Source organism: Amblyraja radiata, chromosome 25 (genome assembly GCF_010909765.2).
Source record: "Amblyraja radiata isolate CabotCenter1 chromosome 25, sAmbRad1.1.pri, whole genome shotgun sequence".
In the NCBI taxonomy this organism is placed as follows: domain Eukaryota; kingdom Metazoa; phylum Chordata; class Chondrichthyes; order Rajiformes; family Rajidae; genus Amblyraja; species Amblyraja radiata.
In genome coordinates, this window is record NC_045980.1 from 14,857,099 (window position 1) to 14,884,694 (window position 27,596).

General features: G+C 38.7%; 1 protein-coding gene across 1 annotated transcript in view; it reads right to left on the reverse strand.

Moving 5' to 3' along the window:
- Positions 1–27,596, reverse strand: part of kntc1 (kinetochore associated 1) — a 119,773-nt gene that overhangs the window by 52,196 nt on the left and 39,981 nt on the right. The window contains exons 24-39 of the mRNA XM_033043204.1: positions 25,579–25,680; positions 24,486–24,605; positions 23,731–23,874; positions 20,919–21,017; positions 19,895–19,998; positions 17,310–17,412; positions 16,841–16,975; positions 15,241–15,357; positions 14,487–14,559; positions 14,332–14,399; positions 12,851–13,137; positions 10,701–10,873; positions 9,389–9,486; positions 7,755–7,899; positions 3,850–3,906; positions 965–1,128 (exon numbers count right to left, since the gene is read on the reverse strand). Coding sequence (XP_032899095.1) covers positions 965–1,128; positions 3,850–3,906; positions 7,755–7,899; positions 9,389–9,486; positions 10,701–10,873; positions 12,851–13,137; positions 14,332–14,399; positions 14,487–14,559; positions 15,241–15,357; positions 16,841–16,975; positions 17,310–17,412; positions 19,895–19,998; positions 20,919–21,017; positions 23,731–23,874; positions 24,486–24,605; positions 25,579–25,680 — 1,989 coding nt within the window. The remainder of the gene's footprint in view (positions 1–964; positions 1,129–3,849; positions 3,907–7,754; positions 7,900–9,388; positions 9,487–10,700; positions 10,874–12,850; positions 13,138–14,331; positions 14,400–14,486; positions 14,560–15,240; positions 15,358–16,840; positions 16,976–17,309; positions 17,413–19,894; positions 19,999–20,918; positions 21,018–23,730; positions 23,875–24,485; positions 24,606–25,578; positions 25,681–27,596) is intronic.

Sequence of the window (27,596 nt, forward strand, 5' to 3'; positions counted from 1 at the left end):
ATTCCAAACATCATGACTAAACATATCTCTAAAAATGCACCGTGGCACCTCTCAAACCAGTGACGTCTATAACTCAGGTCAAACATAATAGGAACAAGGAATTGTCACCACCACCTATAATTCTTCATCCAAGTTCCACAGCACTCCACAAAATATGTTGTTCCTTCATCATCACTGGGTCTGGAGTCTTGAACTAATAACATTATTGTGGGAACAATTTCACTACAACAACTTTCTCTTTAGTTATAAAGCAAGGATAACAAACACCAGCCTTGCCACACAATCCAGATTATTTTTAATTAAAAAGAAAAAGAAATCACACATATTTTTTACTTTGGACTAGAGATACAGCGCAGAAACAGGTGATTTGCCCACCAAGTTCACTCCGACTGGGACTCACCCCGTAGACTAACACTATCCTACACACTAGGGATCATTTTAAAACTTACCAAAGCCAATTAAGCTACAAACCTATACATCTTTCAAGTGTGGGAAGAAACCGGGGCACCCGGAGAAAACCCATGCAGTCACAGGGAGAATGCAAACTCCATATAAACAGCACCCGTATTCATGATCAATCCCAGGTCTCTGGCGCTGTAAGGCAGCAACTATTGCTGCGCCACAGTGCCGCCCAACAGAACAAATAGAACAAACCGCCAATGCGCTAAACCAGGGGTCGGCAACCTACAGCCCCTGGGCTGAATGTGTCCCGTAACCCGAAATCATCCGGCCCGCAGGCGTTTTTTTTCCCGTAATCATCCGGCCCTCAGACTTCCTTCATCTCCGGTACACCCGGGCCCGAGGCCGTGGCGCCCAGGCGCGGTGACGCAAGGAGGCCTGTGCTGGCGGCCGCAATTGCAGAGCCGCCGAGCACCGCGCTCTAGATGTGGCCCGCCATCTGCTTACAGAAATGCATCCTGGCCCCTATGCAGAACAAGGTTGCCGACCCCTGCTCTAAACTTACCTTTCTACTCAGCTCAGAATTCATAGTGTTTGAAATTAAATGTTGATGACAGATTGCAAAAGAGTTGATGGTCAGCTGCAGAGCTAGTTGTAATTGGCTGTACTCTTGCAAATTCTGTAATAGGTTGGTTATTGGTGTATAAATCGGCATCAAAGAGTTCTGACCTGCATTTAAAAAACATTTTTTTTTTTTTTTTAAAGATCTATACGTGTATAAACCATATAGTAAAATAGTTTGGGGGAAAAAACAGGATTATTTGCTTGTGCCTTGTTATGGAGTTCACATTTTCAATACCGATTTAAAAAACTGTACAGTTGGTAAATTTACTATTTTCTCTATCAGCGATACACCATCGCGCATCAAGTTTTTCTATACGGCAAGCTGACCTAAATGATCGATAAGCATTGCTGGCTGAATGCCGAATCATATTCCAGGAACCCAGGAATAGATAAATGATCACAGAATCATGTTTAGACCAAGCTATCAGGCCGTAATTGAAGATAGACACATAAACTGGAGTAACTCAGTTTCTTAAGAAGGGTCTTGACCCTGAAAAGTCACCCATTCCTTCTCTCCAGAGATGCTGCCTGACCCGCTGAGTTACTCCAGCTTGTATCAATCTTCGGTTTAAACCAGCATCTGCAGTTCCTTCCTACACAGTCCTCAATTTTTAGCCTGCTACACAAAAGGAAGATTCCATCTATGATAAATAATTGGGCAGAGCCGTTTCACCCTGGGAAGTCTTAGGGAAGTTATCACCAAGGTACTCCTTTACCTCTTGACTGTCCCAGATGCTAAAAACTGCTCTCTGAATCATGGTGTGGATTCTGCCCATCTGAAAAGGCACAGTAGACATGTTCTTCCCCAGTGAGCGTGTGAAGCCGCAGCAAACCCCCCCCCCCCCCCCCCCCCCCCCCCCACCCCCACCGCGCGTTGGGGGAACAAGCATTGTACATGAGCTTGATAAATCTCACAAAACCTCAACTCCTTAAATAGAGAGGGGCAGTCGAAAATTCTCATTTATTCAGTTGCCCACAGAAATTTAGCTGCATCTTATACTTGTTTCACGACAGCATGCAAACCATGATTCTAACCAATGGGTCCATAACAGAGATCATCGCAATGAAGTCTGGTGTTAAACAACCTTGCATCATTACTCTGACACATTCTTGAATTTTTCTCACCACTATACTGCACCGTACCTCCGACAAACTTCTCAAGGGAATTTGAAGAAGGGTCTCAACCAGAAAGGTCGCTATCCATTCCCTCAACAGATGGCTCCTGACCTGCTCAGATTTTCTAATACTTTGTGTTTTACTCAAGATTTCAGAACCTGCAGTTTCTTGTCTCAAGGGAGTGGACTCCAGAACTAATGGAACAAAGTTCAACCTACAGTGACTACATGCCAGAAACAACACTAACCAAACATCAGTCGTCAAGCTGTAGTAGGCAGGCAATGCTTGCACTTGCAGTTTAAATCAGACCTCTTCAATATCAATGCATTCACTGAGGCATATTGAGGAGGGACCTTACAGCCATTACTTGTAAGACAGAGGGCCCTGATTACACCAACACCCTGGCCCGAAAATACTGTTGTCCAATATAGTTCATGTTAAAGGAACAGAATTAGCCCATCAAGTCTATGTTGCCACTCAATCATGGCAGATCTACCTACCCCCTATACCATATACTACATCCACTGGCTCTCTCTTGTTGGTGGTGGGGAAGATGCTGGAGTCGAATATGAAAAATGTAATAGCGGCACATTTTGGATAGCAGTAACAGGATCGGTCCACGTCAACATGGATTTAAGAAGGGGAAATCATGTTTGACTAATCTTCTGGAGTTTTTTGAGGATGTAACAAGTAAAATGGACAAGGGAGAGCCATGGATGTAATGTACCTGGACTTTCAGAAAGCGTTTGCTAAGGTCCCACACAGGAGATTAATGGGCAAAATTAGAGCACATGGTATTGGGGGTAGGGTATTGACATGGATAGAAAATTGGTTGGCAGACAGGAAACAAAGTGTACGGATAAACAGGTCCCTTTCAGAATGGCAGGCAGTGACTAGTGGGGTGGCGCAAGGCTCGGTGCTGGGACCACAGCTATTTACAATATACATTAATGATTTAGATGGAGGAATTAAAAGTAACATTAGCAAATTTGCAGATGACACAAAGCTGAGTGGCAGTGTGAAATGTGAAGAGGATGCTAGGAGGATGCAGGGTGTCTTGGACAGGTTGGGTGAGTGGGCAGATGCATGGCAGATGCAGTATAATGTGGATAAATGTGAGGTTATCCACTTTGGTGGCAAGAACAAGAAGGTAGATTATTATCTGAATGGTTAAGAAGGAACTGTAGATGCTGGAAAATCGAAGGTAGAAACTCAGCGGGTGCAGCAGCATCTATGGAGCGAAGGAAATAGGCAATGTTTCGGGCCGAAACCCTTCTTCAGACTTCCAGGCCCCACATTGGGGACTGGTTGAAATAAAGGTCTAATAAGCTGCATGAAGACCCACTGACCCATTTAGTGTCTGTTTGAACCTGATGGATAGTAATTTGGGTAAAATATCAACAGGAGACAAGCTCTCATGGAACACGACTTCAAAAGTACAACAGAGGAAAGAATAATAAATTCTAAACTCCCTTAGAAGAATGAGATTTATTTATTTTGTAAATTATTCTTGCATGGCAAAATAATACCAATGATCAGATAAGGTTATCATAATCATTTTTTTGTCAAGAGGGGAAATTTCACCTCAACAATCTGCATTGGATCGGAACTCATGCCGAAACCACCCACACTGTCCCTTTGGTTGCATTTTGCGCAATTAACGATTTTGAACATTTGATAAGCGGCCATAAATGTTATCTCTGCAAATACCTTCTATATCCGGGCTCATCGGCAAGCACAAGCAATCCAATGGATGCAGCTTTACATCTAGATAAAACAAAAGTGTTTTTACAAATTGTGTCAAACAAATTAACTGTAAATTAAATTTCCTTCAATTCATTTTCTTGACTGCTAAACAATAGGTAAAGTACAGGTCTAAAGAAGGGTCTCGACCCGAAACATCACCTATTCCTTTTCTTCAAGGATGGTGAGGTTCTCCAGCTTTGTGTTTAAACAGGTAATCAATCATTTATTGTTCCATTGACCAATTAAAACCTAATGAGAGAGTTGCTAGGCACCAACAACGTTGCAAATTAGCGTGACATACGGTGCATAACAGTACATCATTCTTCTTGCCAATGTATTTAATTTATGCCCAATAGCAATCTAGATGTTGTTGCCAGCAGCATTCATCTTTAAATACATATAAAGATAGGGAGGATTTAAATGAGTAAGATCTAAACCCACGCAGCAGTAACTCCAGGTCCAAATAAAGCTTATGTTTGCAGAATGTTTAATGCAGATAAGATATAATTTGTTGGTTTAACTTTAATTAAATATTAATAGTAGTTTGCATTTATTTGGATTACTGCAGAAATTATCAATGAGTAGACTCTCAGGCCTAAAGCGGTTAATAATTGAATTTCATCGATGAGCACGTTCCACCCGAATCTAAATGTTCCCGTCAAGAAGTTTTGATTATGAAAATAGAAAACAGAAAACAAAATATCAGTTTTTGTTAGCAATCAGTATATAGGAAAAGTTCTGCATGTATTGTAATGGAACTGTTTATAAATCTTCATAATATTTCAAACAATTTGCCTCAAATCCAAGGGGAAATTTGCAAACCACATTCAATGCCCTCCATAATGTTTGGGACAAAGACCCATCATTTATTTATTTGCCTCTGTACTCCATAATTTGAGATTTGTAATAGAAAAAAAATCACATGTGGTTAAAGTGCACATTGTCAGATTTTATTCAAGGCCATTTTTATACATTTTGGAACCTAGACTTTCCTCCAGTCTTTCCATCATCTTTGGAAACTTCTATTGCCGTTTATCAACATGAGGACCAAAGTTGTGCCAATGAAAGTCAAATAAGGCATTATGAGATTGAGAAACAAGAATAAAACTGTGAGAGACATCAGCCAAACGTTAGGCTTACCAAAATCAGCTGTTTGGAACATCACCATTAAGAAAGAGAGCACTGGTGAGCTTACTAATCGCAAAGGGACTGGCAGGCCAAAGAAGACCTCCACAGCTGATGGCCGAAGAATTCTCTCTATAATAAAGAAAAATCCCTAAACACCTGTCCGACAGATCAGAAACACTCTTCAGGTCAAGTGTAGATTTGTCAATTACCACTATCCGCAGAAGACTTCATGAACAGAAATACAGAGGCTACACTGCGAGATGCAAACCACCGGTTAGCCACAAAAATAGGATGGCCAGGTTACAATTTGCAAAAGAGTCTTAAAATAGCAACCACAGTTCTATAAAAATGTGTTGTGGACAGATGAGATGAAGATGAACTTATATCAGAGTGACGGCAAGGGCAAAGTATGGAGGAGAGAAGGAATTGTCCAAGATCCAAAGCATACCACCTCTTTTGTGAAACACAGTGGTGGGGGTCTTATGGCCTGGGCATGTCTGGCTGCTGAAGGAACTGGCTCACTTATCTTCATTGATGATACAACTGCTGATGGTAGGAGCATAATGAACTCTGAAGTGTATAGACACATCCTATCAGCTCAAGTTCAAACAAATGCCTCAAAAGTCTTTGGCCGGCGGTTCATTCTACAGCAAGACAATTATCCCAAACATACTACTAAAGCAACAAAAGAGTTTTTCAAAGCTAAAAAATTGTCATTTTTTTAAGTGGCCAAGTCAATCACCTGATCTGAACCCAATTGAGCATGCCTTTTATTTGCGGAAGAGAAAACTGAAAGGGACTAGACCCCAAAACAAGCATAAGCTAAAGATGGCTGCAATACAGGCCGGGCAGAGTATCACCAGGGAAGACATCCAGCAACTGGTGATGTCCATGAATCACAGACTTCAAGCAGTCATTGCATGCAAAGGATCTGCAACAAAATACTAGACATGACCCAAACATTATGGTGCCCTGAAATGGGGGTACTATATATATATATAAACACTGCTGTAATTTCTACATAGTGAAACTAACATGTATGAAATAGGCCTTTCTTAAAATCTGACAATGTGCACTTTAACCACATGTGATTTTTTCTATTACAAATCTCAAATTGTGGCGTACAGAGGCAAATAAATAAATGATGGGTCCTTGTCCCAAACATTATGGAGGACACTTTAGCCTGTGCACTTATAATACAAGTTCCACACATCTGATTGTCTTGCCACCTTTCTGTCCTATAATCTCATATGTTACTACAGTATTCATATCGTTAGGAAGCAAGCTGGTGTTAAATATTCTTGCTGTTCTCAGTAAGCCTCTTGCATAAATGGTGCATTGTGAAATGAAATAATGCAAATTTCCATTTTCTGTCTTACAACACGAATCCTCACATAATATATTGAATTTTATTCTGTGGGAGCTGGGCAAATCACAATGCTCGCTGATAATTAAGCTCATCTCCTCAGAATTCAGCTGAAAATAGTTATGTCTGCCATTGCTGAAAGTAAGAGATAACAGTGACAAGCTAAGAACAATATAGCTTCTGCAACCCAAGGAATCAACTGTGGAATCTTTCAATGAATGAGACTGAGGTATTGATGAATTACAGAAGGAATAGTATATTAATACATCTAAATTCAGGCAAATTAGATTATATACTTCGCAAATATCGAGGCAGGACCAAGGGAAAAAGCCAGATAAATAACAAATGTGTATTTAATTTTTTTTTTAATGTATCTGTATTTGCCAAGAGTCAGTACCAGAAAGGTCAATTGTCTCTAATTCACAATTATTATTTCCTAACAGAGGACTCGTGCTTAAAACAACTCAATTCTGTGACAAATGTATTCCTCATCTACCATACCACGTGGTATTTAATGTCGAAGACAGACACAAAATGCTAGAGTAATTCAGCGGGGCAGGCAGAATCTCTGGAGAGGAATGGGTGATGTTTTGGGTCAAGACCCTTCTTCAGATTTAATGTCTCTCACTTACAAGGCAGAATATGAAAGACTGTATTCGTGCGACAGCAGAATGGTACAACTGGACACTTGTTTTTGGATAACGGAATATATCCATAATCTGTTTGGTTTTGACAAGGGTATTGATGTCCCCGCTAATGATTGTGCTGAGAACCAGCGAATCACAGTCTCAAAATTAGGGTGGCAGTCAAAGACTGAGAAAATACATTTCTTCACTCAGAGAGTGGTGAAAACCAGGAATTCTTCACACAAGAGGGCTGTTGATACATTGTGGTATTGTTAGTGGTAATGGTTTATTATTATCACGTGTGCTGAGATACAGTGAAAAAAAATGTTATGTGTGCATTCCTGGTAAATCATCCATACATGAATACAATTAAACCATGCAGAATACAGCGTCATAGCCGAAGAAAACATGCAGATAAATTAAAAAATGCAAGTGCTGCAGCAGGTAGATTGGGGGAAATTAGGAATTTCTAAGAGATCAAGAACCAAAATTAATATAGTTTTAGGTATTGAAAGAATAAAGGAACATGGGAAAGTGGTGCCGTGACAAAAGACAAGAAAAGTGGAGTAGTCACAAGGATCCATATGGTCTACACATGCTTGTATTACTTAAGTCCTTATGCTCCTCACTGGAAGTTGCTATCATATTTGAAATGAAGTAATGGCCCAACAAAAATTTTCAGTAAAAACAAATTTGATAAATAAAAGTACCAATCAGGCATAAATTGTAACCTGCGACAACTGATATACCTGAAGAAAATGGCACAAAGGCATTTGTGATTTCATACATTACAGGCATTACTGATACGTGATCAAGCACAATGCCGTCCTCTGTGAAGAAATCTCCAAAGGTCCACGTATCGTACGGATCTTTGTCAGTTTCCAAAGATGACACCTTGAAAATTAGAAATATCCTGGTTATTATCTTAACAAATTGAATCAAATTTAAAAAGATACCCAATTATTCAGCAATATCTCTGAAAAATCTTCAGAATATATTGATACAATTTATGATTCCAACCATATCCCCAAAAAGCATGTTTGACGTTTGTAGTAATTTATAGAGAAAAGTGTATGATCAGTGGCTTAAATTTCAATTTGACAGACCAGAACATAAGAGGGCTCATTAATTACAACATTAATAAAATAGAGGTATATTCTTGAAATTTAAAATAAAATAAAATAATTATTGGAAGAATTCAGCAGATTTGGTTGCAACTGTGTAGTGAGTCGATGAAACTTTGTCAGAACTAATAAACTCTCCTTTTAAGTCATGAGCAATGTGAAGTTTCCAATGATTTTCATATATTGTACCATTTTCTTTTTCAGGATAAGGGATAATCTATTGGAAGATCCTTAACAGGTAATATGAAAATAAATAGTCTCTAAAACTTTAATAGGAAAGGTGCCACAGTTCCAAGAGGCCTACCCGTGTTCCAAAATAAAAGAGTGTAAGAAATCCAATACTTAGGCCCAACTGTAGCAATTTGACATGCAAATAAGAAGATATTTACAAGAATTAACAGTATGTGGTAATGGAACATGCTCATGATACTTAGCAATTATTTAGGAAATGTCTAACAGATCCTCAACATAATTAGGTACAGGAAATATATTTTAGAATTGTGTAGTGCATAAATGAACACATTTGTCTTCATGTTTATGCAATAATTCTATTTCCAGCTTATATTTATATTAGATTATACATCACGTTGGCCATCTGTATCAATTACAGGAATTTTAAATTCATGGTTAGTCATTATTCATCTTTATGGTATGATGCTCCTAAAGCATTTCATTTGGACAAGTGTATTATGGCATGAAACATGAAAGATTTTTTGTCTGACAAGGTGAAGCCATGTCATGTCAGGGAACAATATGCCGCATGTCAGCAACGATTGATATCATGGAACAAAAAACAGCACAGCAAAAGGCCCTTCGGCCCACAGAGTATGTCTGTGCAAACATGATGCCAAGATGAACTAATCTCATCTGCCTGCACATGATCCAAATCCCTCAATTTTCTGCATCTCCATGTGCCTATCGGATCTGCTTCCACCACCACCACCACCACCACTGGCCACACGCTCCAGGTGTGTTAATTGTTGTGAATTCTACAGATTAGAACCCTTTACATTTCATAAAATGTATGAATGGTAGTTTTTGTTACTGACATTATAGCTTGTATCTTAACTAAGCTTTTCAACAAGAAAAGCTGAGAGACTTTATGCCTTTGGTGCTGCCATTTAATTTTCATTGAGGAGAAGAGCATGGACATTTTCATAAAGATTGAAAATATGCAATAGGTACAATATTGTTATTGCAAATAAACCCTGGGAAATTGATTAAAAATTAGTATTTAAGCAGCAGTGGTAAAACCTTACCTTAGTTTTAAATCCATAATCATCAACTAGGCATTGTCTGTACACATCCAGCGCAGCACAAGTGCTTTTACACAATTCTTCACAGTCAAGTAAAAGGTCTGTCAAACCAAATGATAAAATTTTAATTACAGTGCTTCTAGAACAGTTAAGTAAAGAAAAGTAAATAGAAGTTGAGGTTTTTGTTATGGTGCAACTTTTTAAATCAACGATTGATCAATTTTCATGAATATTATGTCTTCAGAAGTGATTGGAATCAGACAAGCTGTTGCATCACATGGCGAAAAGGAAAATCAAGCCTCGGAAGCCCACGTATACATTCGTCTAGGATCATAGAATGGTTACAAAACAGGAGGCAGTCATTTAGCCCATTAATCTAAACCAACATCAAGTCCGACCTCACCAATATCTTGTGCGAAAGGTAAAAGCAAACCTCTCCCACATATTTGAAATTAATTTCTGTCAATGTTCATTTTGTTTTAAAAAACTGCAATATGGAACAATTCATTGCTTCCCAATCTTTAGTTCAGCTGTAGTAAATTTATTTCTATTCATTCCTCTGAAATAATCTCTGTAAATAATACCAGTGACACTAATCCTACATCAGTTTATATTGACTTTGAGCCAAATGATGACTCTGCATTTGACTTTTCCGTGCAATGTTTACAACTTCAGAATAAAATAAGATTTTGTTTCTTCTCTGGGCGAGATTTCCCAAATTTCTTAACGTATTTGCATGTACGAATTATGAAAATATTTTGCTGAATCCCAAGAATTTATATTAAGATGTGGTGGAGATTTCTTGGAAAATGTCCTCTATAAGATCAACATGTTTTTTAAATATAAAAAAACCTTGAAATAAGGAATTGTTAGTATTAAATGGTAAATATATATTCACTACCACCACAAATGGTAAGAAATGTTACTACAAACTTAGTTGCATCTATGTCACTGTCATCAAACTGTTTTTCACTCTAGTCTTAAAATATAGGGACGGTGACCGTACACATTCCAAAAATGAAATAAACTAGCTTTTCAATCCAGAATATCTATTATTATTTGCCCGGTTAGAGTAACAATGCAATAAGTTTCCATTCCTGAAATAATTTTAAACAAGCACCAAAAAGATCCATAATTTGGGCAGAATCAAGTTTACTCTAAATTCAAAAGGAAAACAATATTTTTAACCCCCACACATAAGTGCGAGTTTACATCCAGAAAATCAAGCTAAGGAAACACAAAAGACAATTACAGTTTAAACATGAAAAATTAGATTACGGTTCGGGTCAAATTCATCTTGTTGGTAAGAAATTACCTGTGCTGCAGATGGTGACAGCTTGGCAGGCCAATTCATAAATTACAGCAGGCATGTTCATTCCAGTTGGAATTATCATAGGAACATTAGCTTCCAACATCTGACACATTTTCTGTGCCACACGAAACAAGACTTGGCCAGTCTGATTATTTTTGTGATCTTCGTAAAGCTCACTAAAATAGAAAGGATAAAATGGAAATATTTGTACAGTTAGTTAGTTCACACTTGTCCAACAAAATCTAACTTTTTAACCAATTCATCATGTAACTAAACCTGACTAAAAAGGTTGTAAATAATATTTTCAGAAATAGTCAACAGATTGTGCAAGACATTTTGAAGGACTGAGAAGCATTCTTCTTCTTCTTGCGTACAGCGTGCACAGCCTAAAGTTGTAGGACAACTTCTTCTATTTGATCTTATTTGATTGTGCACGCCAGGTTGATTGCATTCATTGAAACAGGGCGGACCACGTGAAGGTTGCAATCTCCCACCCCTGAGAAGCATTGATAGTGAAAGGGATTTGCACACCCTTGCACATGAATCACAAAGTTAAATGTGGACAGAGCCTTAAGGGCACACAGTGGCACAGTTGCTGCCTTACAGTGCCGGAGATCCAAGTTCAATCCCGACTATGGTTGCTGCCTGTACGGAGTTTGCAAGTTCTCCCTGTGACCACGTGGATTTTCTCCGGGTGTTCCGGTTCCCCCCTACATTGCAAAGACGTGCAGGTTTATAGGTTAATTGGTTTCTGTAAATTGTCCCTACGGTGTGGGATAGAACTATTGTACACTTGCTGGTCGTCGCTGACTTGGGGAGGGGAACCTGATTCCACACTGTCTCGAAACTAAACAAAAAGAATTGTAAAACAGCAGAAAAAATGTTTCACTTCCATTAAAGAGGGTAAAGAGGCCTATTTCCACGCAGTATCTCTACACTAAACACTGGCTGGAAGGTTTAAAATTAGAAGGTGGGCGACAAGGATTTCAATAAGGCTTTGACATGGTCCCGCATGATAGTCTGGCTCAGAAAGTTAAGGCAGAAGAGATCAGAGGCATGCTGGCCAACTGATCCAAAATTGGCATGATGATACATGGGAGAGGGTCCTAGTGGATGAGTGGGTGTCGTGTCGGTAACAAGTGCACCGCAGGGATTGGACCGTTGTTTAAATACATTTTCTAAATACATATGTACGACTCGAATGAGAATGTATTCTGATAGGTCAACCTGTAGATAACACGCAAATTGGCAGAGAGTGGTTGTCCAAGAATATATATCAACAGAAAAGTTGGCCACAGCGGTGGCATTTCAGTACGGGGTAATGCACTTTGAGAAGTCAAATTCTGGTAAGACGTGGGAGGAGTATTGCATACAAAGAGATTGTGGGGTGCAAAGCCTTAACTTGCCGAAGGTGGCGACATAGGTGGGAATGTTGTGAAGGCAGCATTTAGCATGCTTGCCTTCATAGGCCAAGGCATTCAGTACAAGAATTGTGTTGTTACGTTGCAGTTATGTAAAGCATTGGTTAGACTGCACTTGGAGTATCATGTACAGAAGTTCATTGGGATAATACCTGGAATGGAGGGCTGTGGTTAAAGAGGATATTGGATAAGTTGGGGGGGGTTTCTGGAATATAGGAGACTTTATTGTGGTAGATAAAATTATGAGGGCACAGATACAATAAAAGGTCAGTCTTTTCCCATCGCAGGGGAGTCTACAGCTAGCGGGCACTGATTTAAGCTGAAAGGAGAGAAATGGAATGGGAGATTGGAGAGTGGCGATTATCTGAACAAATTGCTAGAAGTGGTCGGACTATAGCCCGATACAATTACAATGTTTTAAAGGGATTTTGACTGGTACTTAGATGGGAAAGGCACAGGGGGATATGTGCCTACTGCAGTAATTGGGGTTAATATTACTAGGCACATGTTCAGTATGGCTGAGGTGAGCCAAAAGGGTCAATTTCTCTGCTATACATTTCAATGAAGCTACAGCTGGTGTTTTGTTTCTATATCCAAGCGAGTGAATGCATCTAAAACTCCAGCTTATGGATACATTGAACTGAATGTCCCATGCCTGCTACTATTTCCTATGTCCTTCAGGAATTCAACAGAGACCAAGCAATAAATATGGTAACGTTTTCACATTCCTACCTGCAAATCATTAGAGTCTTTTCTACACTTCCATCATCAAGTGACCTCAGTGCCAATTCAGATACCACATCTTGTTCTGAATTTTGAAACAGGAGGGACAGTTTATAAAGCTTCATTTCTCCAGAAATCCACACGTTGGTGGATGAACCACCATTATGACCCCCATCTTTCTTCGAATTTGAATTAGTCCAAGTACGTGCATAAACTTGAACTTGTTCATCATACAATTGTAAAAGCATCTTACGATTCTCGCAATCCTTCAGTGAAATGAATCTCTCAAAATACTCCTGCAAGGCAACAGTAATATTTTATTTTTTATATAATAAAATCCATAAATTATACTTTCAAGTGTGCATTTGTATAGTGGGTTACAACCCATGATATCCTGTTTCAAATACTTTATCAGATTTTTTCCTCAGGGAAGAGGATACTAAAACAGGAGGGCATAGGCTTGTGGCGAGACGGGAGATCCAAGTGTTCCTGAACAACATTTTCACTCAGATGGCAGTCCCTTTCTGTAATGAGCTGCCAGAAGGCACTACAGGAGTGGATACAATTATGACTTGTAAAATACATTTGGATAGATATTTGGATAGGAAGGGTTTAAGGGTATGGCCAAAGGGTCTGTTTCTGTGCTATACAACTCTATGACTCTATACAATTTGAAATCCAATGCAGTACTAAGGGAATACTGCATTGTCAAAGCTGCAGTGATTCCAATAAAACACAAAGCCAAAGGTCAAGACCCATTTGTTTGAGTGGATATAAAAGTGCCTATCACACTCTGTAGAGATTTCCCATCCATCAACCAACAGACTATCCACCCTGTTTATGGAACGTGCACAAACCCCTTTCTCTATTCCCTAAATTACAATTACCCTCCCAAAATGTCCTGAATCTGATGCACTTCAGAATATCCTGTAGATGTCAAAAATCTACCCGAGAACTGCATCTTCCATCTTCTTTGTTTACACACAGTGATTTAATGAACCACAAGAAAGACAAAGAAAATTGTGCAAAATACAGGTCTCTGATTTGTAAAACAGAGAACTAAAGGAGAATTTGGTAACGTATGCACCCATGTTTTAGGTGTGCTGATCCAGCATTACTGTGTTACAAAACATTCACTTTGAGAACCCAACCATAAGACTCTGCACGATAGTTATGCACAGTAAAAATATTTTTTTTTTCCATTTGGCCCATATTACAGTTAATTTCAATTTTGGATTAATCTCAATCTCACTCAAAGCAGCTCAATCTTCAGTGGTATTTTTTAATTTCTTCCTGTGGAGTTAACTTGTGTTTGCTAAGTAAGATTTGCTTAATTCTAGTCATTGAGCAAAACAGCACAGAAACCAAACCTTCTGAGCAGTTTTGTTTGAAAAGCCCATTTGGAATTTGGTAAGTATGCTATTATTTCTTCAATATTTGAAGTGATAAAAATATGAAGTCTGTATTCAATGGTTTCATTTAACAATTACCTGAAAAATTGCAATTGTTTCAAATTTATTCAAAATACTTTCAATTTCTTCTCTTTGTAAAGTGTTGTCTGTCAAAACAAAAAGTGTTGCCATCATGTTAAATGCGAGCAAAAAACAAATTTTGGCAAAACTGAGAAATAATTCAGAAAACCTACCCTTTTGATTCCTGTGTAAAGATTTAATAATCTCCAGCATTGTTTTTGCCACTGGCATCAAATGCTTTTGCCACTGAAATATAAATAACATGAAGCCAATCAACACAGTTCATGCAATTTTTTTCCACAAATACATGCTTAGAGGAAAAAAAGTCAAATAGTTGCTTGCCTGCACTTAGTTAAAACGATATAACATTTCCTGCAATTAAATAAAAATCTGGTAGTTACCATGATAGCTCTCTCACCTTCAATTAAGACATTTTTATTCAGTGCTTAATTTGAGAAAAATTGTGCAAAGTGCATTGTCACAAGAATTATTATTTCTATTTTACAATTGTTTTGTAAGAACTAAAACTACGGCGAAGGGCCATCAAGGGGTCTACAATGGATTTTGTAAATAACATAAGATGTATGGGTAAGGGTGAGTCCGAATATCAGTTACAAGCAAGCAATAGCAATCCTTTTGATATGTACATGAAAGTAACAACCATAAAGTTCAAATTTCAATCAGTTGCTTTAAGGCCAAAAGTCTTTCCAACTAAGTATGGTTTCAGGTGACGGTTATTCTTGTAGAACCATATTCCTAAGAAGGAGGCAGCATCCTGGGGAGGGAGACAGTGAGATTGTGGGGGAAGAGAAAAGATGGCCATTTTGATTTGGAATTTCTTCAAACACTTTTATTGAGAGTCAGAATATTAATTTTTTCAATTAGAAACAGAAGGTGATATTTTTGAAACAATTGCATTCACGTTACCTCAGGATCATCAGGATGGTTTTCAATTGTCAACTGCGCCCAAGTGCACAAACGCATTACAGTGGTTTCTACTTCCTTCAATGGAACAGATTTCAGCAAAGAAAGGCATTCATCTGTCTAGATGGAAAAAAAAAAAAAAAAATTTTAATTATGTGTATTCATTTTAAAATTGCAAAACTCAAAAGGCTAATCTTGTGGACATAAGATTTTATCCTAAATATCAACAACATTTATTATACGAGTTTGAAGCATGTGTGGGGAAAAGGGTGAAATCTCAGATTAGTGGTGGTTTGCAACAGGCCGTGATAGACAAAACAGGAATGGCAACAGGAATTAATTAGGGCTAGATTTAAAATCTTGCTAATATTTGAAACTTTGAGTGTTAGCCAAGTGAGATAAAGAGAATTCCTCATTTAGAATGTGCAAAAATGCATTTGAAGATTTAATACTTTCTCAGAACATTTACAAAACATTAAATATTTTTTTTAAATTTCAAGATCTTAATGTAAGCTAAAATAACCTACATAACTTTCAATGTAATGTTTACTACTGTTCCTGCCAACCAGAATTATTCCCTAACCACCTTTTCCAACATGCTTTCAAACTAATAATAAATGTTGCATTTAGGCGGATTAAAGACAATAGTCGGTAGGTTCGAATCAGATTCACCGATCAAACACTCTGTCATTGAAATGCAACTGACCACAACGGTGATCTCCCAACGACTGACGGGCAGAGCCCAGAAACCGCGCGAAAACACGACCCGTCCCAGAGTCACGTGCGCGCGGCTTCCAACCGCAGGGTTCGATACTGACGAGCATCAGCAGGTGCTGCTACAGCATTAATGTTTAGGAAAAGATCTTGTTTCCACATTACTGCTCAATTTGACACGGATAAGATAAATATTTCTGATTTCAAAATGAACTAAATTTCAATATCCGAGATATGTTCTCTTTTTCTATCTCAAAAACGAACAATGCAAATAAAGTCCATTAATACAACACACTTGGGAATTTAAAGAAAAAGCTGTTATTTCACTTGCGCTTGAATACTTATTTCTCATAAGGGTGTTACATAGTAGAATGGTATATTTCCAAGTGAGGCTGGTACATTTAAATGGAGCATGGAAACCCAGGCCGTGTGGAGTGAAGAAGGATACCAATCATCACCTGGTGCGCCACATACTGAACTATTGAGATTCATGAAAAGTTGGACAGCAGGGTGTGGGAGTTTTATTGTACTGCCATTATCTGATGAGCCTCAACCAATCTGATGCGAATCAAAATGGATAGTATAGCAAATTTCTTGAGTTTTATGTTGTTTTCTCAGAGGGAATGACTGTGGCAAATCTTTACACACCGGATCCAAATCTTATGTAACATTAGATTTCTGAGACAAGCTAATTTTCCATAAAATAAGTATGGCATGACAAAAGGACATTTTGATAGTAAAATGTTCCTCCATTGTGAGCTGCTTTTCTTTTGACTGCTGTTTTAATTAATCTTGTTAAGATTTAGGAAGACACGATCAATAGACATCCACAGAACACATTATTACCTCCTTCAACTTTCACTTCACACTGATGTTAAGTAGTGCCTACCTTGTTGTTAGGAATCAGATGTGTTGTATGCAGAAAGTAAACTTCAACTGGCGTTAGTATGTATGCATGAACTACTTTCAAAGCATCATCCAACGAGGACGACAGGTCTTGCTTCAAGATGAACTTTAGCAAACACTGATCAGAAGAAAAGGACACAATAATGAATGAAAAATATATATTTGAGTTTATATTCCATTTAATTAAAAATAGATTCTGGGGATACATATGATGTAGGTGTGATCTAGCAATTAGTTGTTCCTTCAAGATCACAAAACTAGGACCTCAAAATAACAATGTAAAAAAGTTTATATATTCACAAAAATCATCCAGTAGTACAGAAAAAGCAGGCCATTGAATTAATGCCAAGCTTCAATTATTAACTTTACAAACACAATGCAACTTATTCAGTCTTACCCTGTGTGCTAGTAATGAATTATATGTGAATAATGTATTAAACGTATAATCCTACCATTATGTTGCGGTCATTGAACATGTCAAAGTTCCGTATTCCATATCCTCTTAATAATTTCTTCATCTCCATAAGCCTGTAGCTTTCCTGCAACAGCTTCACCCTAGTAACAGTATCATGGGCATTTATTAGATTTCAAATTTCTTGACTTGAATTGCAATTACCTATAATGAGGGATTGAAAAGCTGAAACTCAAAAACATTATGGGTTAAGTCTGAATGCATATAGGCTCTGATTGAATTAGATGCTTTGAGACATTTCAGAATTGTGCACATGATCCCACTGTTAAAATATGTTCAGATTGCTACAGGCTTATTTAATTTCTATAATCAGTTTGCCACAAATAATTATCTCCGGGTTAGCAACATATCCTCATTAGTTCAGCTAACATTTCCTTAAACTAGCCAATTGTTTGGTCCCATATGGAAGCAGCCGATTTCAACGAGGTGTGCACCGAGAAACTTTAGATGCCTCAAGCTATTTAAGAGTAACTTATTTGTGATTCTTTAGACTTAAATTATTTACAAACTGGATATGAAGAAAGTTAGGTTTAACTAAAGAACCTATCTGGAAAATCATATTCCTACCATCTCCTAGTCCAGCAACAAACCCAACAAACTACCAATGGCTGCCTCACCAACAGTCTGTCTGTCCCTTCCTTCTTTGTGATTTAATAGTATGTGTTAAATGTATGTTTTTAGTGTTCTTTAGCTTGTTTCATGTGGAGGGGAATGGGGGGGGAAAGGGAGGGGGAAACTTTTTTCTAATCTCTTACCTCGACGGAAATACAATTTTTTTTGTATCGTATCTGCATCCGCATTGCTGCCTAACATCGAGGAGTTGACGGCCTTTGCTGGAGACTGACCTTTGAGAGCTCCACTACGGGGAGCCTACGGGACTTTAACATCGCGGAGCCCGCGATCCCTTTGTCAGGGATCGACATCGGAGCTCCAACGTGGGTGCTTGTGGACTTAACATCATGGAACTCGCGGTCTTCGGAAACTTCAAGCCACAAGAGCTTCGACCGCCCCTACACGGGAGCTTCGACCGTCGGCTGCGGGAGCTTCGATCTCCCTGACGGATGGTTCGACTGCCCAGACCGCGGGAGAATAAAGAGGAAGAAAATTTGACTTTTTTGCCTTCCATCACAGTGAAGAATGTGGAGAATTCGCTGTGGTGGATATTTACGTTAACCTTATTGTAGTTTATGTGGTTGTGTGTCTTGTTGCTTTTTTTTCCGTATGGCTGTATGATAATTCGCATACCACTGTAGTTTAATTGGTAAATGTGACAATAAAAGACCTTTGAATACCATCGTATCATTGATACAAAACAGAAATAAAAACTAAAAAAAACAGACACTCAGCAGGTAAGACATATTCTGCAGAAAGAGAAACAGTTCATGTATGAGGACCTTGACCCTTTGTAAAAACAGGGAGAGAGAAAATAAGTTTGTTTTCAGTAGCAGAGATGGGAGGGGGTGGAGGAGGGGGGTGGTTGAGTTGTTAGAACAAAGGGAATATCTTTGATACGGTTTGACCAAATGACTGTGTGCCAGTTAGAAGTCCATTGCAGAAACAAAGAACTGCAGATGCTGGTTTATACCAAAGACAAAAGAAGTCTGAAGAAGGGTCCCGATCCATTATGTCACCCATCCTTTTTCTCCAGAGATGCTGTCTGACCCATTGAGTTATTCCAGTGCCTAGTGTCTATCTTTGGAAGTCCATTGTGCTTCTTTGTCAGTGCTATTGTTGTTAAAAACAAGAATGTAGGGCTTTACCAGTGGACATGCTTATACAAACAGAAAATCCAAGTCAAATTAGAGTATTAAAAGGTTGATTCTGCTCTGGACAGAAAAGTCACCTAAAAGTTGGAGATATTGACTCCAGAAGGCTGCAGTATGCACATATTGAAGAGGAAGTGTTATTCATTCAGTTTGCATCAGATCTGATTGTAACAGTGCAGGAGGGCACCGGCATTTAGTGGGAGGGGGGGATTAAAGTGCCAGGCAATTTAAGAATAAGGAGTAAGCCATTTAGAACAGAGACGAGGAAACACTTTGTCTCACAGAGAGTGGTGAGTCTGTGGAATACTCTGCCTCAGAGGACGGTGGAGGCAGGTTCTCTGGATGCTTTCAAGAGAGAGCTAGATAGGGCTCTTAAAAATAGCGGAGACAGGGGATATCGGGAGAAGGCAGGAACGGGGTACTGACTGGGGATGATCAGCCATGATCACATTGAATGGCGGTGCTGGCTCGAAGGGCTGAATGGCCTATTCCTGCACCTATTGTCTATTGTCTAATCACAAGCTCAGGCCCATGCTGCAAACTGAACCAAAGTACTTCACAAAGTTTCCAAATTTGGTCTCTGCAATCTAGAGACCACGTTGTGAACATCCGATACAATGCACTAGACGAGATTAGAACAAGCACAAGTGAATCACTGCTTCACCTGGAAAGGCTACACCCCTAGATGGTGAGAAGGGAAGAGAAGAGGTGAAAGCACGTGTTCTGTCTCCAGTTACATGGGAATTTTACAAGTGATGAAATTACTTTATACATGTTGTATTATTAAAGGAGCACATACTTAGGGTGATTCTTTTCCAAATGCTCTCTAACAAGCTGTTCCACTGCATCACTCCAGGGCACAACAGCCCCATACATTATCTGCAGTACTGCATCAAAAATCATCTGTGAAGGAATATCAGTTACCTTAAAGATTAACAAATGCGTTGTACATATTTTTTTAACAACTAAAACTCTCAAGTTTTTCTAACTTGCATCTGCAGTTCCTTGTTATTACTGTAAGCTTTATAGCAACATCAACCAACTCCAAAAATGTTTGCCCAGTCCCATAACATAAATGCCACTGAGAAGATAGAAGGGCAAATCATTCCCAAAGCATTTACTGACAGAATTCAAAGGAGCAGCAATGATATACATCCGGAAATACATCTATTCTGAGATCAATCTTTCTTATTGATCTAATACATTGTTTCAACACTTTGTTCAAAATTCATGTTCATAAGTCATAGGAGCAGAAGTAGGCCATTCGACCCATCGAGTCTACTCTGCCATTCAATCACGGCTGATCTATCTATCCCTCTTCTCCCCATCCTCCTACCTTCTCCCCATAACCCCCTTACTAAGCAAGAATCTGTCAATTCTCCGTCTTAAAAATACCCAATGACCTGGCCTCCATGTCCACCTCCATCGTTGTGGAGAGCATCTGGCAAGGAACCCTTCGCAAGTCAGATTTCAGCACCTATGATCTGAATACAAGTGCACATCAAACGTAAATTGAAGGGTCTGATTCATTTCTTATAAAGTCCCACAGCTTTACTGCAGTTGTGGTGCAGCCCCATTCATATGAATGAACCACGGATCTGGATTGAAAGGTACAGTTTAGCAAATGGTGATATTTAATTTAATTGTAATACTAATTAAGTAAAAATCATTTATGTCTGTTTCTGTGCTTTTTTTCTTTGATCAAGCACCATCTTAACCCATTAACATCTAATTTCTTTCTCTTCAATAGCTTGAAGCTGGTCAATAAAGTTTCTCAATGAAAATAATTACTGGACCTACCATGTTGTGCATGTAATACTTACGTCAGTATCAGTCATGCATCCCAGCACAGCCATAGCCTTGGCCTCCCATGAAGTTTCAAACAGCGAGGCCGAACGCGAGCTACATTGTTCCAGTAAATCCTATTCAGAGCAAGAGAGTGAAACAATTATATGCATTTCGACAGTTAGCTCATTTTATTGACATGCTGAGACTGCAGGATGCTAGTTACAATTGAAAAAATAACCTATAAACATTCGAATATTTACCCCTTATGGGAATAGTGATTTTACAACTATGTGGTTGTCTCATCACTCCAATGATCTGGGTTTTATTCTGACTTGCAGTGCTATCTCTGTTAAGACCCCATGGCCGTGCATGTTTGCATCGGTGCTTGTTTCCTCCAAAGTCCCACTTTGTGCCGCTGGTAGGTTAGCTGCTTGAGGAGTATAAAGAATGTAAAAAGAATCTTAAGAAAGAAATTAGAAAAGCTAAAAGATACGAGGTTGCTTTGGCAAGTAGGGTGAAAGTAAATCCAAAGGGTTTCTACAGCTATATTAATAGCAAAAGGATAACGAGGGATAAAATTGGTCCATTAGAGAGTCAGAGTGGACAGCTATCTGCAGAGCCAAAAGAGATGGGGGAGATATTGAACAATTTCTTTTCTTCGGTATTCACCAAGGAGAAGGATATCGAATTATGTGAGGTAAGGGAAACAAGTAGGGTAGCTATGGAAACTATGAGGATCAAAGAAGGGGAAGTACTGACACTTTTGAAAAATATAAAAGTGGATAGGTCTCCAGGTCCTGACAGGATATTCCCTAGGACATTGAGGGAAGTTAGTGTAAAAATAGCAGGGGCTATGACAGAAATATTTCAAATGTCATTAGAAACGGGAATGGTGCCGGGGGATTGGCGTACTGCGCATGTTGTTCCATTGTTTAAAAAGGGTTCTAAGAGTAAACCTAGCAATTATAGACCTGTTAGTTTGACGTCAGTGGTGGGCAAATTAATGGAAAGAATACTTAGAGATAATATATATAATCATCTGGATAAACAGGGTCTGATTAGGAACAGTCAACATGGATTTGTTTGACTAATCTTCTTGAATTTTTAGAAGAGGTTACTAGGGAAATTGATTAGGGTAAAGCGGTGGATGTTGTCTATATGGACTTCAGTAAGGCCTTTGACAAGGTTCCACGTGGAAGGTTGGTTAAGAAGGTTCAATTGTTGGGTATTAATAGTGGAGTAGCAAGATGGATTCAACAGTGGCTGAATGGGAGATACCAGAGAGTAATGGTGGATAACTGTTTGTCAGGTTGGAGGCCGGTGACTAGTGGGGTGCCTCAGGGATCTGTGTTGGGTCCACTGTTGTTTGTCATATAAATCAATGATCTGGATGATGGTGTGGTAAATTGGATTAGTAAGTATGTAGATTATACTAAAATTGGTGGTGTTGTGGATAATGAAGTAGATTTTCAAAGTCCACAAAGAGGTTTAGGTAATTTGGAAGAGTGGGCTGAAAGATGGCAGATGGAGTTTAATGCTGATAAGTGTGAGGTGCTACATCTTGGCAGGACAAATCAAAATAGGACTACATGGTAAATGGTAGCGAATTGAGGAATGCAGTTGAACAGAGGGATCTAGGAATAACTGTGCATAGTTCCCTGAAGGTGGAATCTCATGTAGATAGGGTGGTACAGAAAGCGTTTGGTGTGCTGGCCTTTATAAATCAGAGCATTGAGTATAGAAGTTGGAATGTAATGTTAAAATTGTACAAGGCATTGGTGAGGCCAATTCTGGAATATGGTGTACAATTTTGGTCGCCAAATTATAGGAAAGATGTCAACAAAATAGAGAGAGTACAGTGGAGATTTACTAGAATGTTGCCTAGGTTTCAGCATCTAAGTTACAGAGAGAGGTTGAACAAGATAGGTCTTTATTCTTTGGAGCACAGAAGGTTAAGGGGGGACTTGATAGAGGTCTTTAAAATTATGAGAGGGATAGACAGAGTTGACGTGGATAAGCTTTTTCCATTGAGAGAAGGGAAGATTCAAACAAGAGGACATGATTTGAGAATTAAGGGACAAAAGTTTAGGGATAACATGAGGGGGAACTTCTTTATTCAGAGAGTGGTAGCTGTGTGGAATGAGCTTCCAGTGGAAGTGGTGGAGGCAGGTTCGATTTTATAAAGGAATGGAGGGTTATGGTCTGAGTGCAGGTAGATGGGACTAGGTGAGAGTAAATGTTCGGCACGGACTAAAAGGGCCGAGATAGCCTGTTTCCGTGCTGTAATTGTTATATGGTTATAACAGGGAAAATTGCCTCCCATACAAGAAATATGAAAATATAAAATTAGGGTTTAGAAATGATTCCCAAAACACTAAATGGATGTGTTACTTCAATTTTTCCCAATTTTGTTTTTTATCTGCAATTTTAAGAATATTGGCAAATAAAACACAATTAGAGAATTGTCATCCCGTAAAAGACTCAGAGGGTGGTAAATATATGAAACGTACTGCCAGAAGAGGCAAGAACTATAACAGATTTTAAATACAATTAGATAGGTACATGGATAGGAAAGGGTTAGAGGGATATGGGCCAAACACGGGCAAATAGGACTAGGTTAGATGGGGCCATTTGGCCAGCATTAACAATTTAGGCTATGACCGTATATAAAATTTAACTTACTGCACCTATCTTTGTATGATAGCCTAATTTTTTCTGAGAAACTCTACTGATTATCTAAATATATATTTCTGTTCAAACAGTTTACATGATGCCTCACCATTCAGCTCTTGCATTTACTACTGTGCCTACATATTTTTAAACAACTTAAAGTAGAAATACATTTACCTTTATATAACGCAGCAGCAGTTCTTCCCTCTGTAAATTATGCTTCATTATGTAAGGCTGTATAATCTTTTCAAGAGTCTTTGGAATAAGTTCTGGAGCCAGAACCCTATCCAACATCCGGAATACAATTGTTGATGTAGTTTCCTAATATATAAATCAGAATTAGAATACAAGATACAAATCCTCCAAATACATAATCTTCCATTACTAATTCAGATTACTGAAATCAGATTGAAATGTAATTTTTAGAAAACATTATTAAATATCTTATACTTCTCTTAACCAGATGGTTAATGGCTCTATTGTATAATCAAATTAAAGTGAAAGGTTTACTCAAATTATGCATGAAAAATAGTTCTGGTTCAGTGCTAGATTATTGATCGACTGCTAATAGACACATGCTGATTGGATTAGAGTATTTGATTCAATAAGACACATCCAGTTACACTAATGTGTAGGAAGGAACTGAAGATACTGGTTTAAACCAAAGATAGACACAAAAAGCTGGAGTAACACAGTTCTTCAGAAGGGTCTCGACCCGAAACCTCACCCATTCCTTCTCTCCAGAGATGCTGTCTGTCCCACTGAGTTACTCCAGCTCTTTGTGTTCAGTTACACTATTAATCCACAAATTTAAATCATCAGTGTCTACTCTGATCTACGGCATAAAATTAAGGCTTGGACTATGGTTTTACTATTTATGTAATTACACCAAATACCGTATATACAAAACTCATATTCATTTCCTAGCCTACCTTTTCAAACTCCGAGAGTGCCAGTCTGCAGTTGTACTTTCTGTGGAGATCAACTAGCTCTTGCAGATTATTGACCAATGTCTTCAATTGACTCACCTCCTCACAATCAATATTTTCCTTCTAAATTCAACAAAAATGTTTTGGAAATGTAAATAATTATTTTGCAACATATAAATACAGCATTTTTTAGCTTTTAAAATTTTCAGTCGCTAGCTTTACCATCCCCGCCCACCAAAGAAGTTGCTCCATTGCAATATCTAGTTCGATAATATGCGGGGCAAGTTTTGTTTTACACAGAGGGTGGTGGGTGCCTGGGACGTACTGACAGATGTGGTGGTGGAAACACATATGATAGTCGTGTTTAAGTGGCTTTTGGACCAGTTAATAGAGATATATGGATCATGTGAAGGCTGATAAGAGTTTGCCTTGGCAGCATATTCGGCATAGACATTGCGGGCCGAAAGGCCTGTTTCTGTGCTGTACTGTTCTATGTTCAGACTTAGTCATGAAGTTCATTGTGCAGTAGAGACAGACTATCTGCAATATGTTTACCATTGCCTTGCAATATCAGCCTAATTCTAAGCAGTGATTGAATGAGCCTGGAAACTGCCTGGCCTTTATGACTAGTATGAGGAGTTTTCCAATCAGGCATTTTTAAACAGACTGTTCTGATCTTTTCCAGTCACTTTACATAATTAATGAAGGATGCTTTCTCTCTATTGTACTCGTTTTTTCCATGCTCAACTGATAAATCTTTGGAACCATTCCATGGCCTATTTTATTCTACATTTTTACACCAAATTTAAAGGCACTAATAGAGGGCAGTTATTAATTCCCCATTCGCATTAATGTCATCCTCAACTGCAAATTTCCTCACAGCCATATCTCACCTTAACAGAAATCTAACCAATCCTTCTAACTTTTCTTTTACACTTTTAAATCCTTCTTTTACACTACTTCCATTGTATTTTAACTTAGTTCATCAATATCTTGAACTCAATTCTCCCTATTCTTTCCTCTTCTCCTTTCCAATTGCCTTCAAATGTCTTCACAATTGCAAATTCATCCAAGTTAAAAGAAATGACCGTCATACTAAAGGAATCCAAAGTCCAGACGTAACAAGTCCAAGTTCATTTGGTTTCTTCGCTACAAAGTACAGTTCTGCCATCTGCAATCCATTTTCTGGCCAGTTTGCCTGCAAATGTATGCAATAGGAATAAATTTAATAAACATGCATTTCAATATTCGCAACAACACTTTTGCTTTAAAATGAAGAGCAATGAAAAGGAGATGAAAAATTAGAAACTTAATGTGTAACAAATAAATGTTAAACCACTAAACCTTTTCTGCATTCAATCCCCACATTATATCCTGGACTTGAGGACCATTAATATATTAAAACATTCCAAGGAAGTTCACAATAACAATAATACATCAAAACCTGAGTTCAAGCAACAAAAGTAGAGATGATGTTGGGCTCAGTGATATGTTAAAAAAGATAAAACAAGTTAATGAGACAATGGGAGGAGATTGATGGAAAAAAATCTCAACTGAAGTCAAGGCTAGGTGGATTAGTCAGCAAATGGTGGCTCGGAGTATTGAAATAGTTGACCCTGGCAATAAAAGCACGTTTCGAGGTTTCAGCAGCAGACAGCACACGCTAGGAATGGGAAACCAGATAGAACTGGAAATAGACAATTGTGGTGAAGAGGATTTGGGATGAAAAATTCAGTTTAGGTTTAAGTAGAATCCTCATGACATGGAATCTGTAGGGAACAGATCTTACAAATTTAAGTTAGAACAAATAAGCGAGTTCGGTATTTCGATAAACGCAAGGAATCATGGGATTTGTCAAAGGTCATTCGGGATTAAATAAAGCAAACGCTACGCTGTATAAACTGTGTATAAATTGTTAACTATTCTACCAAGAAATTGATCTAGAATTCTGTCAACTCAATAGCTTCCTTTCTTGTTCTGCTGTTCACACACTACTTAAACAGTCCCAGTTCTAGTTCAGTTCATTAATCTGCAATTGTGAGATATTCAAAAAGTTAAAGAATTTATTATTTTAATTTTATCCCTAATGTGTTTGCTACTGGAATAAGAAAATATTACTTGCATTTAAAACATTATCTTATCTTTATTCATAATTTATGTGTAAAAATATACATTATTGAGGCAGGCAGCGACTATCAGTGTGATGTGGGCTGCTGATTTACCTACAGGCGGTGTGAATGTACCGTTAAAGGCAAAGATTCATCTCCGAGGAAAACTGAGCACAGGGTTGGCCCTGTGAAGGAGCTGCCAATCCGATAAAATACATTTAACTGCGAAATGCCTGCCCTTTAGTATTGGATAGATTGAGTGGAGGGTCTGTGCTATTCCAAGTTTGCAGTGGTTGCAGTGCGTTTCCCCCCAGTCATCTCTCCCAGTGCACGTTGACCAGCACAGTTCGCCAGCCCTTGTTAGCAAAGGCTCTTTGTGCAGATGTTACCCGAAGCCCAAAGGTTTTGCGGAGGTTCTGCGTTAGGATGAAGCACGCAACGAGCTAGCGAGAGGGCTGTCAGATCAGATCAGCCCAGGCTGCTAAGTGGACGAAGGGCAGATTTTAATGGGTCGTTATTAAACTGTTCCATCTGTGCAGCATCGCCAGTTCTCTCTCTCCCAGATCCCCCACCCTAATTGTCGACAAAGTCTGACTGAGGAAATGTTCCCACTCATATTACGGGTTGGATCCGCATTTGCTCACTCGTTGGGGCTGGCAGCGTCTCCTTCAAAGAGAGCGAGAACAGGTCCTGTCAGCTGGGGAGCTGCGACCCACTCCTGAGTGAAGCCTCTAGTTTGGCTGCGGTTTAAATGGCTGCAAATTCTCATAATTATCACCGCTCGGTCACAAGGACCCGGCTCACAACTGTGTGCCCTAGCAGACTGGAACCAACCCCAGAGGTTAAAGCGACAGCATCTTTATTTAAGCCAACCCAACTCGAAAGTTTCACCAGCCTGTTCGAATCCAATCTGAACTTTCCAACCTACCCCCCATTCTCACATTCTCCTCGTTTCCTTCAATCCCGGAAGTTTGTTGAAATAGGAATGTAAGGACTGTCTCAAATT